Genomic DNA, 22,656 nt, shown 5'->3' with positions numbered 1-22,656 from the left:
GAAAACACAATGATACTTCTTTTCAGGGGATTTAAAACTACCAAAAACATAGGTATGAATATTATACTCCATTTCTGCCAATAGATGTCCCTAAATCCTACAACCTGGACCTTTAAAGCCTTAAATGCATCCATATGGGTTACATACTTCTTCATATTGACAGTTTGGGGTTTTAAAATAATTTTTTGGGCAGGAAAAGGGGTAACAGAAAGAGAGGGGAGGACACACAGCAAAGGGCTGCAGATTGGAATCCAATCCAGTCCAAGGACTTAGCTGTCATGAGGCTCACACACTACCAGGTGAACTGAAAGTCTCCACAACAAATGATTTTTAATTCAGGGACAAAACGGGAGACTCAGAAAATACAGTGCATCCATGTGCATCCATACCAGATTTTTCTATTTAGTTAAAAAGGGTAATAATGAATGACACAATCCTCTAATCTTTGTCTTTAAAATACTTCTTTCTCTTCCCTGTGTTCTCTCAGCCTGGCAACCCCATGCAGTGCAGGGAAAAATACATATGTGGCCCATTGGTTTTCCTTCCATCTGACTTGTGCCATCTGAGCTCAGAAATGGCCTCATCACTTCTGCTCCAGCGGCTATCAGCGAGCCACCATGTGGACTTTCTGCTGTGCCAAACTCATGCACTGCCACAGCTTCATCTACATATGGTAAATATGATCCAGTGTCCTCGCTGCCCTGAAATCTTCACGGGGCAGTGACTGTACAACCCTGAGAGTTAAACAGGCAGGCACTAATAAATAGGCTGCCTGCCAAAGACATGGACTATTAATCACTAACACATTCATACTGACAGGGGCTGATGTGTATCTCCACAGTGTTTGCTTGTAAACTCATGATAAATGCCCATTTTTTGTGTATTGAATTCAGAAAAGAGCTGAGGAAGAAAAACACAATTCACTCCATTTAATTTCTGAAACAGAGAATCTAATCAAAATATTTGCGATCGAGTGCTGTCCTATGCCAAGAATGAGAAAAGATCAGGAAATAAGATACTAAGAAATACAAACTACTAAAATGCTCACCAACAGTATAGCTAACAATCATTTGTACACCTGATTCAAACTGTACCTGGCATGGACATTTCACAGATTTTTCTTCCTCCACTCTTCACCACCTAAGAAACATCACAGTTTTACAGGAAGAGCGTGGGGTGCTTGCTAGTGTGCTATATACCCTGAATATAACGAACAGCAGACATTAAGACAAAAGCTTAAACAATGGAGTGAAGAAAGAAAGATGGTTCACAGGACTGCAACAGTTAGTTCTTGGCGCTGGAGAAGCCCTGCAGACGATGATGTTCCCTTAACCTGTGGAGGCAAACAAGAAGGACAAAGAATAAGATGGAGGTTTAAGTGTAGGTACGAAGGCTGTGCATGTGGACAAAGTTACTTTTAATAGGCATTTTTAACTGTTTTGCTGTCAAATTCAAGGTGAATACTCAAATGATACCCAGCCCTATTTAAGAGATGCTAACCTGACAGCATTAATCCTGATGAATCCAGAGGCATCACATGGGTCGTAGTCTCCCTGCACGTCCATGCTGGAGTGAGAAAAAGTCAAGAAACATCCAGGTGAGTTGACACAAATCTTATCAACCATCATAGCTCAAGAGCAACCAAGACCTGAGGGAAAAAGTTACAGGATGTGCTGCTAACAAAATGATTGAAATGTTTGGTATCATTGCAGTAAACATACGAGACATGGAGTCTCATCAACTACTGGGATAACTGACTCATTGATAATCTGCTCTTTTGAAATAATGTTGCTATTGATTTTCCTCTGAATGCTCCTCTTTAGCATTGTTTGTGCTGAATAACAGAGAATCGATATGGGAGAATGAAAACACGCTCAGGTACACAAGCACATAACAGACGCACATAACCCATTTTAAAACAATCCCATCATATCAACTCTGAGCTAAGTGTCGAGATGATTTTCTAATCTGATGTTTCTGTCTTCCAGTTTATCTGCTTCTTCTAAAAAGACGTGAATCTATAACTTGTGCCACTGCGTGTTCTCTGTTGTTGAGGCTGTTGTCTCGTCTTAGTGTGTGCGTCTCACAAAGAGTGTCCGTGCGCTGTGTAATTACAGCAGTTTCTACCTGCAGTGCTTAATACACTCCCTCACTGAGTCCTCTTCTCTCTGCGACACCCCCAACTCCCAATGTACAGCTTGCACTCATTCTTCAAAAGCACTTAGCAAAAGACGAAATTGCCAACAAATGATAGGATAAATACTATAAAAAGAAAGACCGACAACTAAATCATCAACTCTCAATACAGGCTCCCTACCCGGCACCTGAACACCATTATGAGTGAGTGGCTTTAAAGAATATGTGTGTGTACGAGTGTGTGTGTGTGTGTGTGTGTGTGTGTATGTGTGTATGAGTGTCTGTACAAGCATGTGATATTTTGTGTATTCCTTTAAGAAACCCTGCAGTCTAATTGAGAGTGGAAGCCAGCGGACAGCGAGGAGGGTGACATTTCTGTCTCAGATGGGTGCGGTGACGGGCTGTATTACCACTGTGTTAATGACGCCGTTTACTGTTGCCCGTGGAGAGCCAACAGGATGTCAGCGGGGGTTTCATGCCTAATCTGGTGTGTATGTGTGTGTGTGTGTGTGTGTGTGTGTGTGTATCTATGTGATTGTGGCAGGTTGTCATGAAGAAGTGACAAATAAGTGTGTGTATGTGTGTGTGGAGACTGCAGCTTCCAGGTGTATCACTGTCAGGTACAGTACATTCATATAAAAAAGAAAAACACAATAAACTCCTTTACAGGGCTGCACATTAATTGAAATATTGTCTGAGTCGCAATATGGCCTAGTGCAATATCCAAATCACAGGAGCTGCATTTTTTTTTTTTTTTTTTTGATAAAGGTAAAATGTCTTACAACATGCCATTATAAATGAAGCACTGTGGTGCTACAGAAATACCTGGCCCAAAAATCATGCAACAAACGCAAGGGAACAAGCTTGTTTGGTACAGACCCCAGCAAAAAACACATCATTATCATTGTATATTTTTTCAGTAAAAAATGACATGGAAAAAAATCACGAATCATATCACAATTGCAGTATCTGTCAGAATAATTGCAATGTGATTTTTTTTTGCGTTTTGTGCAGCCCTACTCCTTTATCAATAAAACTAAACAAGAAGATTACACGATTTGTACCATAGCTGCTTACCACCACCTGTAATAATATATTCTTATGTGCTATTCATATATGTTTTGATACAGAGGAGCAATAAATCTTACAAATGCTGCATTTTATGTACATTTATTTTTGTTTTGTTTTTGAGCATTCATGCCTTTATCAGACTTTTTATTGATTAATTCATATTGAATATATTTCTGATTTATTTGTGGCTTTATTCATAGTTCTTGTTAATAAATAAAAAAGCATTTCCAATCAAGATACGTAGAGTTATTGTCACCTTTGATATCAAAATGAATTGTTAAAATCCCTGCCAAAAATCTCAATTACAACAAATATTGGTGTTGGTCAGGCTCCAGCTGGCACAACCTTTGCCAATTATTGATAAAAGTTACTTAATTACTCCAACAGGTAGGAGAAGTCACGGCTGAGTACTGTGTATGCATGTAGAGCTGAAACCTGAAAGCTGAAAACAAAGTATTCTGACAAATTGATCAGTCTTTTCAATAATTTTTCAGGTACTTATACCAAGCATGGAAAAATATTTGGTGGTACCAGCTTCTTAAATGTGAGGTTTGATTCTTTTTTGTTGTGATAAACTGAGAATCGTTTGGGTTTAGACTGTTGGTAGGTTAAAATAAGTAATGTGCACGTCATGTTTGACTCTACCAGTCTTAATGGGCATTTATCACTATTTTCTGATATTACATAGTAAAAACTATTTGTCAATACATTGAGTAAAAAACTGCAGATATGTGTATGTAAGGCTATATCAGAGATGTGTGGTTACTTGAACATACCCACTGCCCAGCCAATCACAACTAAGTGTTCTCTGTTAGGATGGTATAAAGTTGCATGTCACCATGTGTGACTACATAGTTTGATGCTGCAACACAACACCTCGGTCACACTTGTGTCGTCCCAGGAAGGAAATGTGTCTGTACGAGGTCAGGTGTTAAATGAGACCACAAGCCTTCATCGGTGACAGTTTCTTAGCAACTGACTGGGTGAAAGATGGATGAGTTGCCATTTATCTTGAGAGTGACTCAGCTGTTTAGTTATTAAATGTTTTATTGGAAGAAGAATACTCATAAAAACTGAGACAAAGCAATATGATAATAAAGAGACTGAATGAACACATGGTCCGAGTACAGTATGATCTATATTTATCTCTCTCTTACACAGTTCACAATATACGCTCAGTGTATTGATTTTTTCCTAAGCTTTTTTCACTTGCCAAACCAGTCAGATATTGAATGCTGTTGAATCTTGACCTGCTTAACTAGCATGACACCCAGGTACTTCCCTCTTAAAAGCCCGGTGAAATCACTTCTCTCCTCTGGCTGAAAACGCCATTAGCTCTCTGACTCTAGGGTACAACTGGAGTGTGTGTGACTGAAGTGGAGATGGAAAGGCATATGGAGGGGTTTTTACTTTGGTCAGTGCTGAGCCTGCCCACAGGGCATCAGGGGTCAGCCTCCTGAACAAACCCACTGTTAGTGCAGCTAAGAGGCCATGGGGGTGCAGCAGGAGGGGTTGGGGTCGGGTCTGCCCTCCAGGAACTGAGCTTGACACTTCTCTGATGTCTTTGTGAGGCAGGGTCGGTTTAGTATGCTGATGTGGGGGTCATAAGAGAACTTGGGCAAGCTGACCTAACAACAGGCAGACTGGTGAACATGTGGAATAGCTGCACCATGCCCAGAGCAGCCAAACACAGCTGTCAAGTCAGAACAAGTGCGCTTTGATTCGCTGACACATGGCTCCTTCTGTTTTGTAAGCACACCCACACATATATACACACACACACACGCACACTTTTATTCTGTCCTCATTTACCTGACCAGCTCTTCATTGTAAAGGGACTTGGGTGACTCTCGTCCCAGGATGTAGACCTGACCCTTGAAGACAGAGAGCTGGACTTTGCCCTCCACATTCTCCTGGGACTTGGCAATGCAGTGTCGCACAAAATCGCACTCTGGACTGTACCAGAAACCTGAGGGGGCAGGAAAACAGCAACATATTAACAAAAGGTGTGGATCTAAAGGTTCGTTTTAGATTTTATTGTTTTGTTCATATCCATTATTATGAAGGTTTTATATTGGACAATAGCACAAAAACATTATGGAAAAGTGGAGAAAGACGTTCCTCCTCTGTTAATCCTCCATTAGCAGCAGGGTGCACAGGGGTGTGTGTGATGCCACACTTCCCTTTTTTTTCATGAGCTAAAACTCTCTCTGTGCTCTGGTCTCATTTCTGTTCCAGGTGAAGTTCATACACCCCTTTCTTTTGTCCCATCGCGCTGACCTGGCCCGTCAATCTCTGAGACAGATGGGCGAGGGAAGTGTCTGTATACGTTCAGAGGTCAGACACGCCTCACTCAGCAGGGGTCCTCCTCTCATCAGCGGCTGACCTCCACCTCATCGTCTGGCCATGTTCAAAGACACAATCCGTCCCGGTTTTTATTGTCGCTGGATTGGCACAAGGTGTCTGACGCGACAATTGTTCACCCAGTTTAGTTTAAATTGGACTATTTTTTATTCCATCTTTATGTTAGTTGTCTTTTTGTTGCTGCAAGCGTCTCTGTATGCGGGTTATTTGGGGAGATCTCAGTAATTATTATTTTTTATTAGTGATTAATCAATTATTTACTCTATTGAGTTTAAAGATTATGACAAATATCCTCATTGTGCGATTTTCTTTTGTTCTATTCAACAGTTAACTAACCACCATTCAAACGCTTGCTGCAACTGTACTGCAGTACCCCTAATTGTTGCAAATTCTCTCATGAAAATTTGCTTGGGTAAAAAGTGACGTATTAATGCAAAGCAGATGTAGAACAGGTGGATTGTTAACATAAGCCCCGCTGCCAGCCGTCTGCTATCTTTCTGCAGAATTATTAATGATTTAAACCCACAATGGGTTTAATCTCTGCCCTGCTTCTGAAGGTAGCACCTTTATATGTGTGTGTGTGTGTGTGTGTGTGTGTGTGTGTGTGTGTGCTTGCTGTCTCTGGAGGGTATAACTGAAGAGGCCTAGTAGTCGGTCTCTAATGGCACTGATCCTATTATGTGGATGAAGGTGCAGGGGACTGAAGACTGAGCAGAAGGGACGATTAAGACACCTGAGCCAAGAAAAGCTCACACACACACACACACACGCAAACATGCTGAACACACGGGGATGTAGGTACACATGACTTAAAGCTCTACTGACGCTGGATTTTTGAAGACAATAGGGATATTGATTACCAGAAGTTTTTTTTTTTTTTAAATCAGACAGAAATATATTTTTTTACATAATCACATAACATAAACAAGCAATCCTAATACAGGTCCATTATTTATTTATTCAGTTTTTAAACTGTAATTGATAGATACCAAGATACCTCAGTATTTTGTTAATTTGTTAGCATGTACTGGTCATTAGTAGCCTCACCTTTCCTGAAATCAATATACGGCAAGCCTGGTTTTGACATATTATGACTAAGCAATATGGATACTTGTGATAAGTCAACTACTCGATTAGCCGTTGCTACCATTGCTGGTTGGCATGAGAAATACTTGTTGGTTAAACTTATTATTAAAACTGTTACTATTTTACTAAAGATTTATTTTTCTAAAGAGTATTGTTTGTAAAAAAAATTCATTTGTTAACTTCTTAAGTGAGTTGTTGTCACGTTTTCAAGGATAACGTGCAATGTTTAACGCACAGTGGAAAGTGCCACATATTTCAGCGGCATTTAAAATACAATTTGGTTACTTAAATATGTGATCAATGTATTTAAATGGCTCTTATACTATATATAATCTTTTTCTGGGCAGTGTTTAATCCCACAGATAAAATTGTGCCCAATTATGACTGTTTTCTGAATGTTTTCTTGGTTTAAACTTCTGTTTTAACATCAGGGAAATAGTCAAGAGCATTATACCTGGAAGTAAAAGGGAGTGAAATACAATTCATATAAAAATAAGTGAAACTATCTATTTAAGATTATTTATTTTAGGGACTTACCGTTGTAGACAAGTTCAGAGAACTTGATACCCAGGCTCTGCTTGATCCGACGTACTTCTTTGTCCATGGTGAAGGTCTCAGTGTCTAAATGGGCCTTCAACAGAATTGTGCCTCCTGGGGTTTCATATATCCCTGACAAACAAAGAGAAAAAGAATGAATATTTGCACAAAACAACAGCAGACAAGCAAGTTCTTGAACAGGAATACAGATAAGGGGATGCATGCACCTATTAGCCTGTATAATTTGTCAAATATTCAACATAAGATCTTGTCATTCTCATTATTTTATATACTCTACAACCTTGTTGAGGCCCAAATGATATAAATTGTGGCAAAAATACTGATAGTACACAAAAGTTCCCCCAAAACCATCCCTTAATTTTATCACAACTATCATTATCATCATCCAAGGCCATTCATAGGAGCATAAACTACAAGCCTGGGTCATCTGAACTAACTACCAGCAGCTCTATTAGCCATCAGCTGTCTGACAGACAGGCCTTCACAGTGCTCACAAAACATGGATGAGCCTGTCCTGGGTAAATGACAGGGTAGGAGGCCCCTGCCAGCCTGGAGCCTGGACCAGGGCTCTGCCTACCCTGCAATTTACCCCCTCTGGACAGAGAGGGAGGGGTGAAGGGAGAAAAGATGAGGTAGGTGACAGGAGAAATGAAGCTGTCACTCAAACGTCAGCTAAAACAAAAGGAGGGCAGGGAAAATGCTGCCAGACAGATTTGACAACAGAAATGAGAGCTTTATCAATGACATCCATTTCTGTGAGAGCTGAAATTGTGGAAAACTGAGTGTTGTTTCTCCTATCCAATTCATGGGTCCACACATCATCTGTCAACCTGAATGATAGTCATGCTTTTTTGATTCGAGTTACGCTGCCAAGCTGCCAAACAGATATTTCACTATAGCCAACACCAGGCTACCAAATTTCACAATTTATGTGGTTTCTCCTGACTCCAAAAACTCTTTGAGATTTAACAGATGAACGCCATTTAATCTCTTTCAATGTGGTGACCAGTGGAGCTCAAATCTGGACGACCCTAAATACTCCAGCACCATTCCTGATCTGAAAATGGAGAAGCACTTACTTTGTGCTGGCGGCCAAAAACAGAGCTTAGCAATGCTGCTAATTGTCTAAAGCCTCAAAAGGTTTCCACCTGAGCTCGAACGGCTTGTGGCTCTTTGGTGATCCAGGGCCACGGAGGGCACGTAGGGACATTTCCGCTGGCTCTATCAGCTAAATAAGTTAAAAGTGCCCTCCAACTCAACTTGGCTTAAGTGCTCTGAGAGAGAGCTAGCTTATCAGAGAGGGGCAAACAATGAAATGCTATCTGGGTAAGCTCCGACAGTGGCAGTTTAGTTAAGCTGAAAGAGACAACACCCCCAGTGGTTTTTGAGGTTTTAATCTTTTATACGGTTACTGCAGGTATGCTAACCATGCTGCAGGCCTGAAGGGGCTCAGGACAGGAATTAATTCTTCCTGAGCTGATCCACTTTAACCCTTTGGGCAAACTGTTAGTCCAACATAAACAGGCAACACATGTAAATAAAAGTAGATAACTATCTATCACTGCTATGTTTCTACAGAAGCCAAGAACAGGCAAACCAACACTGACTCTAATTAGGGACATTCGCATTTTTGTGTCTTCCCATCAGCCAGTGTAGTTAGCAGCCCCTCTGCGATGAGCAGCATTTGAAAAATTAGGAGTTTTTAACATGAAACTGCTTCATTCAGTGTTTAAACTGGTTTCAATCACCGAAAGGGAGAGACCTCTGTGTATACTTCGGCTCCCAGTAAAACCCCCTGAACGTCTGGATCTTAAGTCATCAAAGAAAAATGGTGAGCACATATTTGCAGGTGTTGAGCTAGCAACCATCTCCGATGAGCCAAATAGCATCAGAGAAATACAGCACTGTAATATGAAACTGCTTTACTCATTGTTTTTACCAGTTTAAATCACCATGTACCTTTGTTTTTTGAGAGGGAGACACATCTACAGATAATTCAGCTCCTGGTAAAAACCTCCTGCACATGGACCCTGAAGGAATTCTAACCAGGAGAAGTTTCAGCTGGTTGTAAACTAAAATCCTCAGTGTTAAATGCCACAAAAGCCCCCTAAATCTTACACTCTGCTCATTTGAGATGGATCTAAAATCACAGTGAGTGTATTTAAATGTGAAGCTGTTTGCTGTTTAGTGGAGGAACATTTCTGTACAAATGAAGTCAATAAATAGAAGTATAAAAATAAACAAGTAAATATATTAAAAGTGTTTTTTAAACTTTTGACAACATTTATTTCAGTGCCACTGTCTTGGTGTTTGAACAGCAGTAAGGACTGGACAAGAGGAAGCCTGTTCATTATCATAAGACACAGCCATTTCCGACTGCCTTTGATAGGTGCACCTCAGCTAACGCCATCACCGATGCACGGGTCAAAGGCCTGACAGCACCGTGACAGGTGTTAGTCTGGCACACAGGCTGCTGAATGTTTTGTAGCATGGTGACAACATTCTTGACAAACCATTTCAATCCCCTGCACCTCCCTGACCCCACACAAATAAATATGACCCAACACAAATAGGTATGACATGTGCCTATTCAAGCCCTCCCATCATCTATTGTGCTAACGTGACTGCCAGTCCAGAGGAGACCAACATGTACACTTGATGGTAGTTATTCAACCACTTGGACACCTTGTGCTCCACCTCTTCCTATTGCTTCAGTGGAGGAAAAAGCTTTGATCTTTTGTTCAGTCGAGGGGAGAGAAAAGTGGGCTTCCCATTTTCCAATTTCTACCTGCCAAGTTGCGCCACAGCTACAAGTCTGTTGGCCAGTCAATTTGCCAATCAGAGCACATATGGGGGAGAGGGAGTGTGTGTCCATGTGTGTATGTGTGTGCATCACACAAGGCCAGGACGGCTCACTGCCCTTGTACGTATATTAGCTGTGGTAACACATGTAGAGACCAACAAAGGAGCTTTTCAAGTTGCCCACTGATACCAAAGACAGAGACAAAAACATCCCTGTGTGACTGCACGTGCACATATTATGTGATCGACTGTGTATTTGTGTGTATCCAGAGAAGCGTGGGTGCCGTTATCTCGTTGACGGTGTGTGTGTTTTCTGTATGTGTGTGCACGCATAAGAGAACGGAAATAACTTCAGTGTCTATGATTCCAGGTGAACCAGAGGAAAACATTTCCTTTGAAGAGTGTGTGTTTGTCATCCAGCCCACTTTTACGGAAGCGGAATAGCAAGTGTGACAAAAAGCACTCATGTAAAATAACTGCAAATTGCATGAAAGCCCTGGATACTGAAAAGAAAGCTTTTGAATGGATGTAAAATTAAAATACCGAGACGTGTTTCACAGTAAGTGCAAATATGTCCATCTCACTGCATTTACAGTGCATATCACTGTTTGTGTAAGTGAGGAAGCCTGTCAGACTAATTTGGCAGAGACAGAAAAAAAATGTCATAACCAACGCAAATGAAAATAAAATATAACTTTTAATCCCTTACCTCGGGACTTCATGCCAATGAAACGGTTCTCAACGATGTCAATCCGGCCCACGCCGTGCTTTCCACTGAGAGAAGGACAAAGAGAGCCAGACAACTTTAAGTGGACTCACACTCACATTAATTGCACCTTGAATTAGACAAGCCCACATAAGAAGCCTTGAGGATTATGTAAGTTCCTAAATGCTCTGCAAGTCAAAAACATGATTATTTCCAATTAATGAAAAGACTGAAAAAATACGACACAGCAGTCAGAAAAGAATTCACACCCTCGTTACAATATTTCTCCTCATGATATTTCCGCAGACAAAAACTGTCTGTTTTAAAGATAAAAACTATTTTAGATTCCCAACAGTGGAAATTAATTTCACATCATTAATTCAGATCTACAAATGTTACATCCTAGTTTGTGATGCATGAAACGAAGAAGCAGCATTAACTTTAACTGATGCCTCATAAACTCAACAACATGTAAAAATGATGACAATATCCCGAAAAAAATCCTCATCAGCAACACACTCAAAGTTCAAGAGATGGAAAGAGATTTTTTTTCAGTCAGCTCTCCTTCAGTACTTTTCATTTATTCAGACAATTGGAAAGCAGAGAGGGAGACAGAGTGGAGGAGATGCAGGAGGGAAAACTCTGGTGGGATTTGATCCCAGGCCAGCAGCGACACACATCATTCCAGAGGCGGTGAATTTAACCACTGCTCCACCTCTGAGGACACTCACACAGTATTCTGATAGTTGTTCCTCACACTGGATATCTAAAAAATCATGCATGGAAGGTAAAAGGGCTTTCAGTAAATGCCAAATGCTTACCCAATCTCATTGAGGTATGAGAAGATATCCAGTGGTACGTTCTTGGATATGCCTCCCTTCTCATTGGTTACCTTTATAGGCACTCCTGTAGGGAAAATGATTTCTTAAATTATATCACACACCACCATATAAATAACATTAATATTTGTTAATCTTTGATTTAAAGGACTTATAATGTACCTGTGACCCAGCTGGTGCTGTCAAATAGTGTTACATTCAAAATTATGCAATGTCACAATCTGCAATGCATTTTTATGTTTGAGATTCAAAAACTTAAACAGCAATTAATGCAACATTTTCTCCATAGGCTGATAGAAAAAAAGATGCATCCCCCCAAAAAATAAACCACAACAACAACAAAAACTGCAGCAAAGCAGACAGCTCTTAAATTGTACCCTATACTGCTCATTTACTAAAACATATTACACAAAAATTTGCATTTCTCGCATCGCTGTCAGTGACATGCTTTACTTCAATTAAAATTATTATTTGGTGCGTGATATCTTTCACTTTGTTGGCACCTAATGTGGGGAAAAAAGCCTTCCAGTCACAATTACTGCGCTGTTTGTGCTGTTTGTATTTTTAAGTTAAGTCAGTGTACATTTCTATGAAAAATACACACATTAAGTACTGAACACACCACAGGAAAACGGCTGTTAGCTGGATAAGAGTAAAGAAAGAAAGGAAAATTGATACAACACAGCAGGCCAGTGTTTGTGTATGAGAATTAACTGCAAAATTACAACTTCTTGAAAATGCTCTCTCTCACTTCCTCTACCATAACGTTTGATGATGTTGTTTCTGATTGCCTTTGTTGTTGCCAAAGTAATTATATCAGTCATTCAGAAATACAGCCTTTAAACACGACACTGTATTGCAAAAACAGTCATTTTGAATGTTTATAGGAAAAACAAATTGCGCCTGTGTGAATTTGTATGGTACCACTCACTGCTACAACAAAAAGCAAATGTGATAGTCACACAACAGTCTGACATTACCTGCCAGATGTGTTTTTCACCAAGATCAGAGAATCATTTAATGAATCGCCCAGAACAATGAGTAAAAATGTAACCTTTAGACAGTTTATCAACACTTTTTGGAAATGGCTTCTCAAAAAATGAACGAAAAAAATCATTTCAACTGACAAAATTGTCAAAAAAAACCCCCCAAAACAAACAAACAAAAAAAAACGGCAGAGAGTTGATCAAATCTGCTGACAAGTGCTCATTATCTCAGTGGCTGAAATCAGTAGTCGTCAGCTAAAAGTAAAAACCATTACAAAAGGAGGTGGTGAGAAGGGCTAATAAATTCAAAGGCCCTGCTCGTTTGAAAGCTGTGAAATTGTGGGCAGGCCTTTTCCTAATTCAATTACACACGCAGCTTTGTTACCCATACTCTCTTTAGTGCTGAGATTTTTTTGTGCCACTGAGTGTTTGTGTGTTCATGCGCATGTGCAGGAGACAAAACCAGTTGCAGATTCATCATTGCCAATCTCCTTACTACTATGTCTCTAACACACACACACACGCACACACACACACACACACACACACACGGTTCTTCTTAAAAATAACACCCACGCTCACTCCACACACTTCCTCTCTAAAGCCACTTAAACCAAGTACACATCAATCACTGTCATGGACCTTCTCATTCATGGCCTTCAATGAGCAACACGGGCCAAAGGTGGAGGCGAGGAAACAAACATGAGACATGGGTGTGTGTCCGTGTGTATGTTGAGAAGGGAAAATAACCATTTGCGGGCAACACAATGGGTCGAATTGAGAAAAGATCTGCTGATATTCACGTTCAGTCCTATACATCCTTTAGCACGCTTGCAGTTGGAGAGAGGAGCAGCACTTCTGTTCGCCTTTCAACCAGCGTTTACAAAAGCCTTGATAGGAATGACACGTGAAGGACTTGACAAATTTTTTTAGACAAGGGCTTTGTTAATGGCCCATTCTCATATCGCGGGAATGGTGGTGGCTCCCATGGAAGAAGAAAAAAGTACCTCCCAGAGCAGGAGAGGGCAGTATGGATGGCGCATTATTAAAACCAGCCCCCTCCCAGATACCTAATAATTAGATTAAAAGTTCAAATAAATTAAGTGTCTGAACGTGGGAGTGTAGGGGCTGGCCTTTCGTCCCTGTGCTCTCTTTTTTCCCTCGCTCTCTCCATCATGCGGGTTCTATCATTCACTGAGGGGTCTTTTTCTCGCCGTGATCCTTTTCTTCAGGTTTTTGCAGCCTAACAGTGCAGACAATGGGAGCACAGACACAGTTGTAGGAAAAATTACTGCTTTACATTTTTCCTCTCTGTCTCTTTTTCCTCTCCACTCCTTTGGCATGAAAGGAGGGAGGGATGATTTTTTTTTCTTAAAAAAGGGAGAGAATTGGGGAATGGAGTGTTTGACGGGGAAAAAGGTTCCTGTCGTTAAATATTCTTTTTTAATCAGTGAGAAAACTTTGGTGAGAAAGGCAGGGATGAAAAGGTGGGAGGGGGAATGAAATGAAACATTCTTGTGCTGATCTTGTGCTCAGAGGGAGGAGTAGGCTCGGGCCTTTGTGTGGACAACTAAAACAGCTTTTGTCATAGGGTGCTCAATAAAGGCACAGAGAATATGTGTGAAAATGGAGCGCAGACCTGCAAAGAACCCGCGAAACCAGACTAGGCTTTACTCCTGCATAAAGCATATCTCATCTCCAGTTGAACTGACACCAACCTACTTGTTTTATAGTTTAACATTTTCTTTGGGGAAAACTGGTAACACTTTACCAGTTTCCCAAAGAAAATGCTCTGGATACCATTTCAGTGCAGATACATGTTGACTACTACATGGCACTTTAATTAGCAGCTTTGGTGGTCACAAATATTCCCACCAAGTCTTCTGCCAACCTTCTGAACATCCCTTAAATCACTATTATAGCTCATAAAGATGCCCATGTGATCAGAGGAGCTAGTGTCTCTCAGCCGATTGATGTTAGTTCTCTGCAGCCTCCACTGGTGAGAAGGGATGATGGGACATCTGTGCCATTTGCCCCAGGCCTGGATGTTTCTTGCCATTCTGTCTTTACACAAACATGTGACACTTTCCTCCATTCAGCCCGGCCCTCATGGCTATATATCTAATGAGCAGTTCACTGGCCCCTCAGGGCTTGGTGTATTAGCTGGACTTAATGCTTCCGGCCTATGTGTGTGCCCCCAGGCCAAACATGGCAGCTTTGGACCAAGTAATGCTGTGAGAGGTTAAGGATAAGTCTGGGTGGTCAGGAATGGTGATAAAGTGCAACCGGGTCAGCGTGTGAGCTGTAGCCCTGCGGCTATAAACATCAATGTTAAGTAACATGAAGGGACGTGGACACTGAGTGAGGATGGACACTAGCTCTCACTGATGCAGAAGCTCAGAGCTGATGTCATTCAATACAAATCATGGGAACTAAGTGAAACTAATTTTCCTGTGTGTGTGTGCATGATGTACAACAGAAACTACTGCATCAAATTGGTTTTGATGCACGACAGATTTCAGACAACAAGCCTGGTCAAGTTCTGGCATTTTTCAAATAAAAGTGCAGTTTAATTTGCCCTAAACACAGATCAAGCTCAAATGCAAAGTTGCATTAAACAGACAAATAGCCAAATCAATTGTACGACTAGAAGTGCAGTTGGAGAGTGCAGACCTCCACCAAGGCCGTATGCCAGCAGTGCAATACGAAGGTTACCACTGATAATGCTGTCTTGACCCATTGTGGCAGGACAGTGACATCGTGGAAGCTTAACGCCCACCCTCCAGTTCTCCCTTACCTCGCCCCGGTGAGTGTGAGCGACCCCCATTAACACTTGTAGCTCTGTCAGCACTGTTTCCATGGTTAGCACTGCACTGCTTTCTGCCACCATTTTAGCTAATCACCTCCATGCTTGCTTAATGAAAGTGAAAAAAAAATCTTGCATCTGCCCTGTGATTTGGATCTACTAATCCCAAATTCAATGGGTTTTTTCTTGGCCCATGCTACACCCTTTCGCCACGTTTCATGAAAATCGGGGCAGTAGTTGTTCTGTTATTCTGCTGTCAAATAAACTGACAACCGCACAAACAGCACCAAAAACAAACTTCTTTGTGGAGGTTAATATGACAAGTAAGACCAATTATGAGTCAAAATAAATGTTTTGAAATTAATAATGTAAAAAATGTAATATTAATTTCACATTTTGTTGTATATCATGTACAGATGTAAGGGAAATAAAAAATGAATGACTGAATTGTCATTAAACAAAAATAATGATTATTCATTTGAATACTTACCTTGAATGAATCATGTCCGTTCTAAACTTTCATAACATATATATTCTGGGCAAATTGGGAAAATTGTTTTTCCATTTACATCAGGGATCAGGTTTTAGACTGACAGAGAGATCAACAAGTGACGCATACTGTGAACACAAACCGTTTCTGAACTCTATCTCCAGTACATCCGGGGTGTCGGGAGAATCTCCTGGGTTCTTGGTCATCAGGTACAGGTCAGCCGGAGCATGGCTCTGAAAAACACATAAAAACACTCAGTCACTCTCTCTATTTCACACACTTTTATTCCCATTGATGAATAACCACGACCTTCTGAGACCTCATCAAACAACGGTACCGCGGACGGGGGAGACAATTGTGTGAGGTGATAAGGGACGACTCGAGACATTGCGGAGAGAAGAAAAGAAAGGATGAGGCGTGAAAAAGGAGAAACCTGAAAATACCATCAGGAGTTGAGTGAAGACAAAAAGGAGAGAAAAAAAAATCAATGTTCCATTTTTCTCCTCTATTTGGTTTCATTTTCCCTGCGTGGGCCTTCACCACAGGGGAAGGCGGGGAAAGTGGGATGCAGTGAGAAGGAGAGTGGGAAAGGGCAAAGAAAGAAATGACTCACATCCCCAAGAATAGTGAACACTTGACAAGTCAAAACACACCTGATACTATGACAGAACCTATTTGAGCGACACTATGTCCTCAATAATATTCTACCTGTCTGTAAATATCTCAGATTTGTGAATTCTATCATGTGTCTGCGGTTCTTCCCTACTTGTCTCCACTTCCTTTAATCTTCCAGTTTTCCACTTTTGATTTTCTGAGTGACGTTTCCTTTCTATTTTATTTTCAAATGAAGAATTTTGCTAAATGGGCATCACACAACAGAGCCTCAAAGTCCACACCCTAAACCCACTAAAGTTGTCCTGGGTGACAGATGTTTGTCGTTTTTCCAGTTGGTGGGAGCAGGGAACGATTTCAGTAAGTCATGCTTGGGACCTAAAAGAGCGTGGCGGTCTGACGTGTCTGCCCAGCGATGTGGCCCTCCAACAATTACACAGCATTAGGACAAGACGATGGCCAATGTCTCCTGAGCTGAGGCAAATTGCAGGGGGACTATGCAAAATAACTATTGGGTGCATTTAAATGGAAAGCTTTACCAGACACTAAATCATCATACAATAACTAATCGGCATCCGCTCGTCGCCTGTCAGGGAAGAGAAAACGAGCAGCGCAATCACTTTCCTTCCTTTTAACTAAACACCAAAATTGACTGGGAAGGCGCCCGTCTTCCTCTCCTTCATTTTCTGCCTCAGTGCCCTGAAAGATGCCAAATGAGAGTGAACAGGAGAGGGGCGAAATGACTACCTTAAAAAGCCCTTTGATGCATACTCTTTGAGGGGGGAAAGACGGACTGAATTTTAAATACTGGAGAAAGTGGATGGTTCCTGTGGTGTTATATGCTGTAAACCAGTGGTCGTCTTTTTCAACCTTCAAATAAAGCAGTATAGCACATATAAGCCATTTGCTGTAGGGGTTACTTACTTCCAGGAAAAGAGAGTTTGTTTATTACTTTTACGGTTTTTGACATGTCATGCATTGATTAAACAAGCAGCTCCAGATTTAGTCTTTCTGCCAAAACAGACTGGTATACCTTTTTATTTTAGCTTTAGATAAATTTAAAAAATCTAACTTTGTTCCTCATGTGAGAGTCTTAATTGCCTATTAACCAACCTTTGTTGGTATTTAAAGCTTAACTGCACCATGGCTTAGAGAAAGGCCTCATGCAAGAGCAATTTCCACCTGATGAACTAAAAATGTACTTTCTAAAACATATACAAATTCATTCTTCTGGTCGAGGACTGCTTAAAAACTCATGCATGCTCCAACCACAAGAGCTCAAACTTACTATTGGACTACTGGATACAAAGAAAAAAGGAAAAGTAAAGGGAATAGGCTTGTTTCCAGTGAGCGAGAGATCAATGCATTTCAATTCAAACCCCCTGCAGGTGGACCTGTCCCAAAGCCATGGCCCTGAAAGAGTGGAAAAGGTAGAGACAGAGAAGGCGGGGGCAGGGGGTATTGGTGGGAAATGGGGCATGAAGCGCACCATCATGTAGCACAGAGCAGCTCCTTTGGCAGTCTTTGCTTCTGCCATATTGTTGTGCTAAACGTGGCCCATACAGCAAAGAAGAAGGCTGACGCATGAACTTAAAGCAAGTAAATTTCTATCTTTCCACATATTAGTTGCCTCATTGGTTTTCAATCGAAGCCAACAGAGCCAAAAGAGGCAGAGGTGGCAGGAGGGAGAGGGGGAGGAGAGGAGGGGAGAGTTGAGAGGGAGATAGAAAGAGAAGAGGATGGTAAAAACATCTTTGGCGCAATGGGTTGGAAATGACGCTTAAATCACCACGTTTCAAGTCTGTCCTTCTCTTTAAAATGCAAACATGGCAAACTGAGACAAGAATAAAACAATATACACGTGACATGCTGGAGAGATGTTTACATTCTTAACACCGAGGATGTTTTGGTTAATGTTGGGGCCTCCGCTCAATTTAATGAGGACAACAGGCACTTCTACATGGAGGCAAAGCTATAGTGATGCCGAGATAGACACAAGGAGGGCTCGCTAGGTATTACAGGTCAGACCGATCAGACCTGAGGGCGGCGAAGGCACATGACAAATGCTGACCTCTTTGCTTCAAAGCACACATTCACATGCACACATACACCTACAAGCCCACTTCCTTCCCCTACAGGCAGTCCTCTGTCCATCCATCTTTCCAGCCAGCCATGCGACCAGCAGAAAACAAGTTTTCATTTCCTCTAGGTGAGCAGAGGCTTGGCGTCACGCTCCTTTAGCCCTGGTCAACACGAGCAGTGGCCCATCAGTTCCCTGATCAAAGAGCGCAGTGGTCCTGAGGAAGCTCACTGACACAGGCTATAATTAAGACTGAGGTGATGTTTTAATGACTCAGGACGAGTGTCAGGCTTCCTCAGGCCGGGCCCTGACTGCTCATGTGTGGAGGGACAGAGACAGTCAGAGGAGGTAGTAAGGGAACTGCGGGGTGTGGAGACATCTAGCAATTGGCATTTTGCTGATAAATCTGATGAATACCACAACATGAGAAATGCAGCATATTTCACAGTAATAAAAATCTGACGTAATTTTGCCAACTACGGGAGGGTAAAGTTAAAAAAGTTAAAATCTTCGTTCACAGTATTAAAATTCTACATTTATAGATTAGTTAACCTGATAGAAATGTCATTGATTGCTAATCCTGCGCATTAAATCAATCAATCACTGATCAAAATCCTGCAAATACAATATTGCCATAAAGCAGTTCTGCTCACTTTTTTGCAAAATTGCCTATATCTATCAAACACAAGCAGAGGTATTGAAGGGATAGCATTTCAGGCATATCACCCAATAAAAGCAGAATCAAACGCAGGAGCATGATTTGTTCAGCTTAACAACAATATCTATCTCAGTGCACTCAACAGGTGCACGCTAATAATATTAAATGTGACTGCATAAACATGATAACAGCTGAAGTTGCCCTGGGTGCACGTCTTCACACAGGTTGATGCTGCCAGATGGAGGTGAGTAAATAAAGAAGTCAACAGGCCACGGTGCTACAGGCAAGGTAGTTCGGGGTTATCAGGAAGGATACAGTTTTAATCATAGAGTAACCTGAACTCTGCTGACTCTTATCTACAGGAGAACATATGAGCGACCATTTGGACATTTCCTAATCTGACTGTGTTGAGCAGAGAGGGGCCTTTGTACAACATGCGGGGGGCGTTGTGGGGTTTGAATAGTTGAGGTCCGCCCTGAGCCTTTAGGGCTGTAACTGGAGGAGAGAGAGAGAGAGAGGCTGATACAGAGAGGAGATACTTAGAACAAGATGACCTTTCAGATGACCCCTCTGGGCCGATCAGAATCTCTCATGTTGGTTTGGGCATTGGGTGAGAAATTCACTTTGTTGCTATTATTTATATTTGTTTAATTTCCTGCTTTAAAGCTGTAGATGGTAACTTTTATATATTAACATATTTCATATTTGCTGAAACTGTTGCTATATCCATATGGTCGTACATGAGCCAGATAATCTGTGGGAAAAAAATCATGTTCCTCATAGTGCTTCTAATGGCATTTGCAGGAATCCACCATGGATGAAGGAGAACAACCAATCAGAGCCGAGGAGTCTCTAACGCAGCTGTCACTCATGTTAATCACTGCTTGTTAACTGCAATCAAACTGTCAAACTAGGCAGCGATGATCAAATATGAATCAAGGTTCTGTTACTGTATTGCATCAATTTTTTTCAGAAACATATTTTAATGTACTGTTCAGCTGTAAAATGAAAAAGTTTGTCACCATGTTGAAAACAGTTGAGCAAAAACCAAACATCGCCCACCAGCTGGAGCAAACTTTCTCATTTAAAAGCTAAACAGTACACTAAAAGGCAACAGTAGCTCAGCCTATAGGGACCTGGGTTAGGAACCAGAGGGTTGCCTGTTCAAGTCCCTGTCCGGACCAAAATATGGAGCAATATGGCAGCCCCGTCACTCTGACATCTCTCTGGTTAATGCATGTATAGGTCCTGTTTGTGCATGTGTGTAATTCAGGTCTGTGTGTGAAAAAAATTGATTTTTAATAAATGTTATCTTCTTTCTTCTAAAATATGTTTGCAAAAAAATTTGAGGTGAGAAATAGTCACTACAGTACCAAACCTTGATTCATATTTGATCAGCGCTGTATGCTTTGACAGACTGAACACAGTTCACTGAGTGATTGACATGACTGACAGATGCGTTAGAGACTCCTTGGCTCTGATTGGTTGTTTTTTACTTCAGCTGCGGTGGGCTCAGACAAATGCTATTAGAAGCACTACGAGGAAGTGGAGGAACATGATTTTTTCACAGCTGTCTCACTGAGTGGATGTAGTGACAGTCTCAGCAAATATGACACAAAGTTATTTTAATAAATGTTACCAACTGTAGCCTTAAATGGCATTTACATTAATGTTTAACCCAGGAATTATATTTAGATATTGTGATGTTGTTGTTGTTGGTGTTGTTGTGATGTTTACTCTGACCTTTATTAACAAACATAGTTTGAAAAAGTCTAATTGCGAGAGGGGCCACAGGTTTAGGCTACTGAAAATTACTCAATAATCACAGCTTGTTCAAAGTTCAAGATATCATTTGGTGCCCTGGGTAATGTATTCAAATCCTTTTACCACTCTGGACCCCTGCACCATAAATATTTCATTGTGTTTAATGCCATTAATCGATTCAATATTGGAGTAAATGGTCCAACACAAAACCCCTGAATGAAATCAGTTACACAATACTGTCATCATACATCGCTATGCTATTGAGCCGGTTCGCCTCATTCTTTTCAAAACATTTCTCCACAGGCCGACCACTAAAGAGGCAGCGGAGGGGTGGGAAAGGACAGAGAAAGAGAGTGAGAGATAGAGGTCTGTGAGTTACAGTGGCCCTGCCCCTGCATCTCCGCTCCAGCAGCGCGGGACCCCTCGCCTCCTTGTGACACCCCGTCCATTGGGGACTCATCTGTCTGGCGCAATGCCTTTGTACTTTACTGTTACTGGTGACATTTTGGTGTCACGGTGTCATGATGAAATGGCTCCCCTCCCACGTCGCAGCCCGCGGCGGCGCAACCAGTGGAACAATGAGGTCCCGAGGAGTTGGGGCTGGAACTCAGGAGGCCCCAGCTGGGCGCAACGCCCTAACCCTTCCCCCTCCCCGGCTCCCATGAAATCGGGAATTAGTCGAAGCGTTGCTGACGACAAGTCAGTGTCTGTGTGTCCCAGGCTCTTCCCAGGGCCCGACGAGGACCCGGGGTGAGCAGAGACAGAGACACAGACACAGCGACCAAGGGATGGGAGCTTTGGGGGTCACTGGGGGCAACCTGTATGTACTGCTATGACCTCTCACCCTAGCAGAGATCAAACTCGGTCTCACCCATGGCACTGTGGGAGAGTGAGTCGTGTTAGTCTCTGATGGGGCTGGCATGGGTCAGCAGAAGGGACAGTAGCTTTACTGCCGTGTTATTTTTACGGTCACTCTGAGTGGATGATACATCTTAACAGTTAAAAAAAAAGATGCAATAGTTTGTCTGTTGTGGAAATGACAGCAAACATTACTGTATGTGTGCGTGTGAGAACACAGGAGATTATTTACTGTACTCAACAGTAAACTGCACCAATTTTGTTCTAACAAATAACAAATGTTATCTGTAATTTTTGTGCCTGATTGTTCAATTTGTTTTAGCGCTAGATTACATCATGAAGTGTTACAAAAGAATTTAACAGTTACTGATCTGAAGATGACACTGAGAGTCCAGATGTTTATCTCAAGACGTTCTATCTAAATCTGATTAGGTAGAGATTTTCTTTTCACCTATATAAATGGTACAAATGTCTTGAGTTTATTTATTACAGGTTCTTGAATCATAGTGTCAGTGATTAAGATTATAATTAAACTGTTAGTATTGTCAGTGAACATACATTTGTGTGAAAGTATAGAATATGTTATTTAAGATCGAAGTTATGTTTTTGGCATTTAACCAGTGCTCACATGTAAGACAATGTCTTAAGTTACTATGAGTGTGTTAGTTTTATTAAGCAGTAAATCAGCACATCACACTCCGAAAGGTAAAGGGGCCAGAAGGAGGACGCAAGAACAATTAAAAGTAGAAACATTTTTTTCTGAATATTTAGATATGCTATTGGGAACTGTTCTTACCTTGGGATTCTCCAGGATACCAGACTCATAACTGCAAACAAACA

At 41.4% G+C, this 22,656-nt stretch overlaps 1 protein-coding gene across 1 annotated transcript in view; it reads right to left on the bottom strand.

Annotated features, from left to right (window-relative positions):
* Positions 1-914: 914 nt before the first annotated feature.
* ass1 (argininosuccinate synthase 1) overlaps positions 915-22,656 on the bottom strand; it is a 31,119-nt gene continuing 9,377 nt past the window's right edge. The window contains exons 8-15 of the mRNA XM_033646190.2: positions 22,613-22,643; positions 15,987-16,077; positions 11,545-11,629; positions 10,727-10,791; positions 7,195-7,326; positions 5,020-5,176; positions 1,501-1,566; positions 915-1,333 (exon numbers count right to left, since the gene is read on the bottom strand). Of these exons, the coding sequence (XP_033502081.2) occupies positions 1,285-1,333; positions 1,501-1,566; positions 5,020-5,176; positions 7,195-7,326; positions 10,727-10,791; positions 11,545-11,629; positions 15,987-16,077; positions 22,613-22,643 (676 nt within the window). The 3' untranslated portion in view covers positions 915-1,284. The remainder of the gene's footprint in view (positions 1,334-1,500; positions 1,567-5,019; positions 5,177-7,194; positions 7,327-10,726; positions 10,792-11,544; positions 11,630-15,986; positions 16,078-22,612; positions 22,644-22,656) is intronic.

This window comes from Epinephelus lanceolatus, chromosome 19 (genome assembly GCF_041903045.1).
Source record: "Epinephelus lanceolatus isolate andai-2023 chromosome 19, ASM4190304v1, whole genome shotgun sequence".
Lineage (NCBI taxonomy): Eukaryota > Metazoa > Chordata > Actinopteri > Perciformes > Serranidae > Epinephelus > Epinephelus lanceolatus.
This window is presented reverse-complemented; position numbering and strand designations above follow the sequence as displayed.